This window comes from Lycium ferocissimum, chromosome 4 (genome assembly GCF_029784015.1).
Source record: "Lycium ferocissimum isolate CSIRO_LF1 chromosome 4, AGI_CSIRO_Lferr_CH_V1, whole genome shotgun sequence".
In the NCBI taxonomy this organism is placed as follows: Eukaryota; Viridiplantae; Streptophyta; class Magnoliopsida; order Solanales; family Solanaceae; genus Lycium; species Lycium ferocissimum.
In genome coordinates this window covers 19,293,042-19,302,701 of record NC_081345.1, presented here as the reverse complement: position 1 = coordinate 19,302,701, position 9,660 = coordinate 19,293,042, and the positions used below count along the sequence as shown (strand labels likewise).

The following is a 9,660-nucleotide window of genomic DNA, read 5'->3' as shown; positions in this document are numbered from 1 at the left end:
AATGGGGCCAACCGAGGGCGGGCGGCGATGCAAGGCGAGCCAAATCACTCACGCGAGGGACGGATGCGTGGAATGTGTCAAACCACCGAGTGGGGGCGATACAAGAGTCGTCGAGGAGTGCGGTGTCGAATCGACGGATGTGAGAGCGGGAAGGGGGTTAGCTAAGCCGAATCGGATGGGTTTCCAAGTTTGAGAATGTGGTCCTTTCCGGGCGTAGCGTCTTGGGTACACCAAACGACCGGAACCATAGATATGGAACCAATCTTGAAGTACACCAGAAAGTAAGGGATCCGCTTGGCGAATTGTGATTTGAGAACAAAGATGTTGTTTAGAATGGGCGAAGCTACCATTTGAGGAAATGAAGTACTCACCAGAGTACGTCCCAAGAATCCCCGAGTGCAAGAGGTCAAGAGGGCGTATGCTTAGTGCTAAAGACACCAACGGCGTGAGCGTGGGTCGTACGCAGTGGGCCGTGTTAGGACGTCAAAGGACAAGATTGGACTTGAAAAGCCCGCTAGTGTCGGTGTGGGCAAGTTAACTTTGATTTATGGGTCGAGACTCGATTTGTTTATGCAGCTGATATAGCGGGATCTTGCGGAGGGAAACGGACAAGGACCATGAGGGAATGGTTGGCAAAGGTTGCCACATCGAGGGATGCCTACCTTGACAAGCAAGGAAAAGTGTCTTCCACTTTTAGTGGAAGTGTTCGCCTACGAAAGGGTGTCAGGCATATGAAAATTAAAGGACGATTGTCTCCGAAGTGAACGGTAAAAGAGAGTTTGTCGGCAGCGATTAGGAGCCGCACCAAGTGTTGCTTGATAGGTCTTAATTAGGTACACCAGAGGAGACAAAGGTTCGGATCGTACGAAAGTGATGAGAACATGGGTGTAGATGACAGTAGCTCACCACAAAGTTAGCCACCGAGGGTGCAAGTACGGAGGCACTTTCCAAGTGGGGGCGCAGCCACGGTTGGGAGAAACTAGGGAGAGAGGATGCATGGGGCACGACTCGGTTCAGAGAAAATGGGACGTGGTTTTTTTAGACCCAAAAGGACCAGAGGATGTGGGGACGCGAGACCCGGGGGGCAAACTCCGGGTTGACGCGGACGTGTCTATGTCATCGAGGACGATGACGAGCTTGAAGTGGGAGAATGTTACGGCCCTTTGGCGTGCCTTGGCGCCCATAACTCCCCGCGCGCCCGGGGGAAAAAGCGAGGCCGTCGGGCCGCGCGAGGAGACGCGCGCATAAGAGTGTCGCCGCGCGCGCGCGCCGCGGCGCCGCGCGCGGGCGTAGGTCGGCCGCGCGGGGGGCCGCCGCCGCGCCGGCGACGTGCACCGACAAAGGGCTCCGACGGGCGAGAGAGTCAATAAGCATCTAAAGATGCTGCATGGCATATTATAAGAAAGTGCCCCGTTAAAGTTTAGCAAGGCGATCCGGGGATAAGCCCATGGGCCGTCGGCGGACGAGGCCACGCGCGAGCCTGAGTGTCAGTCCCGTGCATTTCCGAGCTATGGATGGAATCTTGGGATTTAGGGTGACGGGACCCTTCCTAGGATGTTATGGAATGTGCTTACCAAGTTTGGCGTCATTTGAAGATCGTTTACCTAAGGGCTTGACTTAGCCAAGGAGCAGTGTCAATGTCAAAGCTCCCGAAGGCTATATCTCATTCCACGAGTATGGGGATGAGATGAAACTTCATGGAGGAGGAAGGAAGTCAAAGAAAGAGTTAGGAATAGCGACGGGCGCCTCATTTGGAGTTCGGAAGAGTGAGAAAGGCCAAGTGTGATTCTACGGCAAAATGATGTCCGGTCTAGAACTTAGGTTTTTCTTTTTAAAGCATATATAAGGGGGGCGGAGGTGTACACGCTCGGTCGGCCTCCCCCGCGCGTTGTCGGCCGGTCCGCACTAAGTGAGCAACCTTGAGGGAGGACCTCAAGGGCCTGCCTAGGCATCTCATAGGAGTGTCTTAGGTATCCATACGAGTTAGGGGACTCTATGGACGGCGCCGTGTCTGCGAGCCCGCGTTGGGCGCACAACGGGTGTCGGAGGCTTGACGTAGGAACTGATTATGCCCTGCGGGCTATCTTTATGGATGTTAAAGACCTCTGTGCCGATTGAGTACCGAGGCACCACTCGAAGCCTCGTGTGTTGATTTGTGAGCTTGGCTTGGGTTCAGCCTTGCAAGCAAGGGTCCGTTGGCCTAGACGTGCAGTCGTGGGGTGACGCTGCACTACGAGGGATGGAAGCATGTTGCAAGGGCTATGTTTGCCAATGCCATGGGACAACCATAGGCACATAAAGGAGGACCGCACATGACGAAGGCCAAGGATTGGAAGTTGCCCTACTCGGGCACGACACAAGGCAAGTGTCAAGCTTGAGGATAGGACCGCGCGCGGGAGCGACGCCCAAAGTGCCGGGCGAGGGACATGTATGTCCGTAGCCAACCCGCGGGGTGCGCGTAGACGAGACCCGACGCATATGAAACGCGCCACGTTATATGATAGCAAGACAAGGGCAAGCCTTGACATCAAACGGCGCACAAGGAAAGCTAAGCCTCCGAGGCAAGCTTCATCATAGGCATGGGGTCGTGCAAGAAAAACGGGATAAAGAAAGGCCGGCTTGTAGTCGGTGGGACTACGGGCGCCGCACGGCTATTTGTGTGCCATTAGCCGCCGCTTGGGCCGGAGTCGCCGGTGACGTAGTATACGCACATGCGGACCTCGTTAATTTGTTAGAAATGGTAATGCACACATCAATGCAAATGCATTAAACTCTCAAAAATTAAAAATCTACAATATGAATCTCAGCACAAGGAGGGTTTGATTTCTAAGGCCTTCTCTGTACAAAAGCAAAATGGTATAGCATTCTTATCCGAGTTTAGGTGGTTTCAGTTGACTGAACTTGATCATTCTTCAGAAACTGTTGGTAATTCTTCTTTGTACCAGTTATAGATCCCTCCCTCCAAATGAAATACGTTAGTATAACCATTCAGAACTAGCAAATATGCAGCAATAAGCGACCTGCAAAAGGGGTGTGAAGCAAATTTTAGTACTCCCTCCGTCTCAAATTATTTGTCGCTATTTTGTTTTATACGCCGCTTAAGAAAAATTAATTAGGACGGGTATTTGACCTACTTTACCTTTATTTATGTCTAAGTTATAATCTCTCTCAATTAAATGTTTACTTTATTTATGTGTCATCTCCATTAATGACAAAATTCTACTAAAGGGAAAATGGAGAAAAAGTAATTAATTATGCCTTGAACTTCTAAAACGACAAATAATTTGAGACAACTATTTTTTGTAATCACGACAAATAATTTGAGATGGAGGGAGTACTGTCTTTATTTTCTATTAGAGTCATGTAAGAGGATTCAAGACTTGTTCGCGTCCTCTTGGTTAAAGACAAATGAAATAACTTATGCCATAATTTTACTTATGAGCCTTTGAACTAATTGCAAATTAAATGTACTATTTGAAAGATATGGACAGAAATCAATTCTGGGTGCCAAAAGCTATTGAAGGATCGTTAAACTTATGTGTTCTGCTTCTGTATTATAATTACTGTCTGGCTCAAATAATAACTTGTCCCGTCGACTTTTAATGTGGTATTATCATGGTTTGTGAATGTAGCTAGTTTTATGAATTTCTCTTCTACCCATTTTCTTCTGGACATCCAACTAAGTTGTTTGAGATTAAATGGTAGTAATGAAGATGTTAAAATAGGAAGGAAAAAAAAAAGTCCAAAGAAAAAGAAGATTAGAGAAGTATGAAGAACCTTGACTGTTGGCCCTCTGGAAGATTTTGTGTTGGCTTCATTGTACCCCCTGATGAGCAAGCCACTATTATCTTTGCATCCTTCTTTATTTTAGATTCCACAACTGCTTGAGTATATCGAATTGTTAGTTCTTTGGTAAAAGGAAACATAATATGCATACATTACTTATCAAATGATACTATGAATTAATCCAGATAGGAAAAACATATGGAAGAGTATTCTTAACGGATTATTACGTTGTATGAATTCGGGATTTTCTTCAGTTCCTGAAAAAATGCCAAAAAAGGCAAATGCAGCTCTCCTAGCGATGTCCCATGCTGTCCACTCCTTTATTAACCTGTATATCTGGACATTAATAGCTCCTTCTGGATGAGCCTGCACGCCCAAGCAATTACCACAATTAGCAAAGTCTACTTCAAATTGAATTAATACTATTGATGAACCAGAATCATATAATCTTGGGATATTTGGCTGCTCCTGTTTCCTCTTCTTTCTTTTTCACTTGAAGGTGGTAATTGATCAGTTTCATGTTTTATATTAGCAGACTAATTTAGACTGCCTCCTTTATGATCATGGAACTGACCTCTTTGAACTCGGCCTCAGGTCGTACGTCAAGAATCACAAAATTGTTCTCTTTCTGAAGTCTGAATGCTTCCTTTGCCTCTACACTCCTCACCTGAAATTTGTATGCATTTGTTACAACAATAACAACAAAAACTAATAGTATGTGATATGTCTCGGTCCTAAACTAGTACTTATTATGCCTTGTTAGACCTCCACCCGGCCCAGTTATGGCGAAACTGATAGAAGTGACAAACAAGATTTTCTTATTGAATGCTATTCGATTACTAGTTGTATTCTTCGAAAAACGAAGTAATAGGAAGCTGATTTATGCGGGGTGAAATTAAGGAACGCAGTTCCTGGAATCAGAAAATTTGAGGTATCTTTCTCAAAATGTAATCAACAGCTCCTCCGTGGTGCTAATACTGTCGTCAACACGTAATTTTAAAATCCTTTTTTTTCAACGAAATATGAGATTTTTGTTCCCACGCCCAACAAATAGTTTATCAGTAAGGTGTACATTGTTTTCTATTACATCACGATTCGATGTTTCTTATATTGAAGAGAGGAGCTCTGCCTCACTTTACCGAAGCGTTGTCTGCACGAAATTGAATTAAAGAACATCTTGTTCAATTCTTGATAAGCATTAATGATTCTAAATGCTAATGACAAAACTAGCATATATATTCTTGAAGATAAAAAAAGAGAGATTGTTTTACCCTTTTCTCAAGCAGAAATGCACGTTTAGTTGACCACTCTTCTTCAGCTAGTCCACACAAATAACACAAAAGTAGTTAGAAAACACAAAAGCACTTTGCTTTTATAGTTTGATGCACAAAGTAGAGGCGGATATAGCTTATGAGTTACGGGGTTCGGAATTCACCAAAGTACAAATAATATATTCGAACCCAATAAATCAAATGAATTTGGTAAATTTATGAGCTCGAACCCATAATTTTCAAATCCTAAATCCGCCTCTGTCACCACCGTTATACCTATTGATTGGCCTTAAAGGAGGGGGGGCGGGGGTAGTGATTGGGTACCTGGTGATTTTGCAGGTTTAGTCGCTGCACTTCTGATTCTGAGGGTTGAAGGGTAGTAGCTCGATGAGAATCTCCTGTTTACTGTTTTAGCTAAGCCATATGTAACACATTCTTTGGCACAAGAATAAGAAGTATGAGGTACAGAATAAAAACGGTGAGAAGATGAGCCTGCACTAACTGAAGTTAGAGCAGCCATATTAGTTATGAACAATTAATGTTAGATGCTACAGATTCTAATTATTGCAAGAGACTGAGAGAAGCAAACTTGATGTGTTTGCTTTCCTCTTTTGTCTTTCTTTCGAAATATCTCAAGAGAAATGTGGATATTTTGGGCAATCTGAGTTTGTGGTGCTAGTTTAAAGGCAGTGGGGCTATTTAGATTTCATTGTTTCCACGTCATCTGTCTTTTCTCTTTACAAGGATTATAATCCACGCCCTCTGTATTGTAATCTCACCCTCAGGAATATAACAGTGACTCGAATCTTGACTCAAGAGTTAGAGATACAACTGTATTACTTGGGTTGCTATTATTTATCTTTGCATCATAGGTAGGGGTGTTAATGGTTTTGTAAAAACCGATTTAACTGACGTACTGAACCGTACCTAACCGATTATTAGAATTTTTTAATAAAATCGACTGTTTTTATATAAATTTCTAACCGTACCGAAAAATTGGATAGGTTTTTTATTTTATAAAAATAAACCGAAAAAATACCGAACCGTACCGAACACATTTATATGTGTAAAATATATTTTATATATTAAGTTTAAAATTAATAAAACATTAAATTTTTCTTCCTGTGCCTGGGGTGATGGAAATGACTACAAGTCGGCAACAAGTAATTAACACTAAAGTCCTAATTCTGAAACCTGCTATGTTACCCCTATTAAAACTAATTAGTTCTAGCACCTCGAGCGGTAACCACTAAGTTAGAAGGTATTACAACGATCTTGAGTAACAAGCTACAAGGTATTAGATATCTTTCCTCTCGTATGATTTAAATTCTTTTATTGGATATCGAATCTTATTAGACTTGGTTCTTGTGTCTTATCTTGATTGATTACTTCCAGCTCGTGTGATCCAATTTTTTGTCTTTATTTAATATTATCTTACACTACTATAAAATAGTAGGATAGATCTCTATTCTTATTGTGATTCATGTTTTCTTGATTCTTTACTTTTTAAACAATAAAATGTCTAGAGAATTTTTGCCAAAGTCTTATACAAGTATGCATAGTATCGTGTACAACTTCTACTTGTGACTTTTACATGACGTTTTCTTTATAACATACCGAATAATTAACCGAATCGTACCGATACCGAAGAAAAACCGAGATGATGGGACGGTTTTGAAAAGCCTAATTTTGATTATACAAAATAAAATAACTGAAAAATTGATATGGTATACATTTTATAAAATGACCGCTCGAACCATACCATTGACACCCCTGCTCATAGGAGTAATTTATAGGAGTAATTTAAAGGCAGAACCATATATACTAGAAATGCATAGAAAAGTTAATCATTCTAAAAAAGGGTGTTAGATTTTTATTTTATTTTTAATAAAACCACCAGAACTGGTGGGAATTTATTAAAATGCAAAACTGTAATTAAATTGTAACATTTGTGGATTTGGACTTGTGATTTAAATTAATTTAAATCTTCTTTATCACAGTACTACAATTTTTTCTTCTATCAAATGGATTCAACAACCTGTATATAACAACCAAAAAAATTTACTCTTACCCCATTTATGTTGCATAACTTTTTGACGCGGTAAAATATAGGCTTATTGGCCCATTACTTTGGAGGTGAAAATCATTTTTCAAATTCTCTTTCCAACATTGAACTATGACATTCCTTCTCACATCCTAAGCTATGTATATTAATGCCCCCCACCCCCCCCCCCACCCTCGCCCCACACCCACCCCAACCCCCAACACAACCCAATTTACTTTCTTATAGTTCCTTTTTCATTTATAATTGAAATGATAATTGTATTACCACAAATTGTTTTTCAATCTAAGCATTTGGTGTCGAAACTCACTTGCCCTACTCATCTATAAAGTTTTGACGTAGGGATTCACTTAAATCTCTATTCCTTCTTCTAGTTCCACCACTGTAAAATGTAGGCTTATCGGCTCATTATTTTGGAGGTGAAGATCATTTTTCAAATTCTCTTTTTAACATTGAACTAGAGACATTTTCTTCTCACATCCTAAGATGTGTCTATTTATCATTCACATTATTAATCACTCCTCCCACCCTGAAGGCCTCAACCCAATGTACTTTCTTATAGTTTCTTTTTCGGCTATAATTGAAATGATATTCTTATTTAAATTGTTTTTCAATATAATTATCAGAACTCACTTGCCCTACTAATCTAGGCGTTTCGACCAATCCCATTATACCCTTAGTGGTTCTTAAATTGTGATTATGAACTCATCTAAAGAACAAATATAGAAATACTTGTATAAAATCTATAGAAATTAGCCGTAACATTTGTGATTTTTCTTATATAATCCATCGGCTTGTAGAAGCTACAAGTGTTATCTTATGTCTCAAATGTACCTCTGAACAATTAAAAAGGTCTAAATATGTTAACTTGTACTGACGGTGGAAGCCACATTATAGGACCTTTAATGTTTAGGAATACGTTTGGGCATTTTCAATTCATCAAAGGGCATAATCCAAGTTATTACATTTGATTCCATTAATCAATTACGTTTACTACAAATAAAATTCAATTTTTTGTAGAGTGAAACTAATAGCGTAAATTAAAAAAAGAACAAAATAATGTAATTTCTCAAATGATCAAAATATGAGATATCCATTGCTTAAAGTTAGGGGGAAAATTTCATTTTCCCACAACATTATAAGTTGAGAGTAAGAAAAAATTTCACCCATTTTGCAAACAGAAAAGGGCCAAATATACCCCTCGTTATACGTTGGATTCAAATATACCCCTGTCGTTATATTATGGGTTCAAATATATCCCTCTACTGTTAAAGTTGACTAAAGTGAAGCCCAATCCCACATGACATTAATATTTTAATGAAGGGAATACCATGTGGCATGCCACCTCACTAACCAAAAAGGATAAAGTGTCAAATGTAGGGAAAGTAGAGCCGGCGAGAGACCCATCGGAGAAAGAGCGATTTCCACCGAGTTAAAGCGAAAACGATTAATACTTGAAGCTAAAGGAACAGGAGTAGGTATTTTGTCCGGGCAGGATGGAAGTATTGGAATAGAACAACTTTCCCGATGGAAATAAAGTTATCGGAAATTTTCAGTTTCAGACAAAAAAAGTATTTGCTTGTAAGTTTAGAAAAGGAAAAAGAAAAAAAAAATGACTTTGGTTAGTGAGGTGGCATGTCACATGATATTTACTTTATTAAAACATCAATATCATGTGGGATTGGCAACATCTTGATCAACTTTAACAGTAGAGGAATATATTTAGACTCATAGTATAATTTTAGAGGTATATTTGGACCATATATTTGGCCCTTTTCCGTTTGCAAAATGGTTGACGTTGACTTGTATTTCAGTGATAGACGCAATAATTGGGTCCTTTAATTTGACGAACAATCACTTGTTTTCTAAAGTTCTCCCTCTGTTTACAGATGGAAAATAAAAATTGAAGCATAAAGGAAATGAAAGGATTATCCGTATTCTTTGAAGCCCATAAAAGAAAACCTATAGATTTCATTTCACTATTATATACTTCTCTAGCCCCTGTGCCTCATTTTTAGGCCAAAAGATCCTAAGTAAAATATTGACACGGAGTCCGGGTTTAAAAACACACATTCGGGTTGTAGGTAGCTGGGCCAAAAGACTGAACTAGAACTGGTAGGGGCCGCGCGAACGCAGGCCCCCTCTGCCACAAATTATGACGTAGGCTCGACCACTTGGGCCGACCTTAGGCGGGCACCCCTTCAAAGTGCAATGAAGGTCACCAGCCTAGGCCATAGGCCTTGTTGATCACCCATTGACCCCGTCCAGGTAAGTATGTTCGTTCAGCCTACTTGGCCCAATTTTATACTTCTTTCTTCAGCCTCCATCGTATCTATTATGCGATGTGGTACAAAAACTTGTTTTCTTTCTTTTCCTTACAAGTTCCCTGCACCTCATATTTTGCTAGACTTCTCTCCTTGGCCACGTTGCTGTAGACACATTCAAAGTGTTGGATATTCTGTGGAAATCTTTGTCATTTTTAATGGGATAGTTAATAAAATATATGCTTAGATTAGCTAATTATCCGAAGCATGGTAGTCT

The 9,660-nt window shown here is 40.5% G+C and overlaps 1 protein-coding gene and 1 non-coding gene across 2 annotated transcripts; both read right to left on the bottom strand.

Moving 5' to 3' along the window:
* Positions 1–2,744: 2,744 nt before the first annotated feature.
* On the bottom strand, positions 2,745–5,690 carry LOC132051721 (rhodanese-like domain-containing protein 14, chloroplastic). Its single transcript, XM_059442913.1, has 6 exons — positions 5,382–5,690; positions 5,058–5,104; positions 4,361–4,453; positions 4,014–4,152; positions 3,778–3,880; positions 2,745–3,020 (listed from the first exon to the last, which is right to left on the bottom strand). Exons 1-6 carry the CDS (start codon positions 5,575–5,577, stop codon positions 2,906–2,908), a joined length of 693 nt encoding a protein of 230 aa, XP_059298896.1. The 5' UTR covers positions 5,578–5,690; the 3' UTR covers positions 2,745–2,905.
* A 3,545-nt stretch (positions 5,691–9,235) lies between these two features.
* Positions 9,236–9,395, bottom strand: LOC132054952 (U1 spliceosomal RNA). The gene has a single exon (XR_009414426.1). It is a non-coding gene; the product is annotated as a U1 spliceosomal RNA (small nuclear RNA).
* Positions 9,396–9,660: the final 265 nt, after the last annotated feature.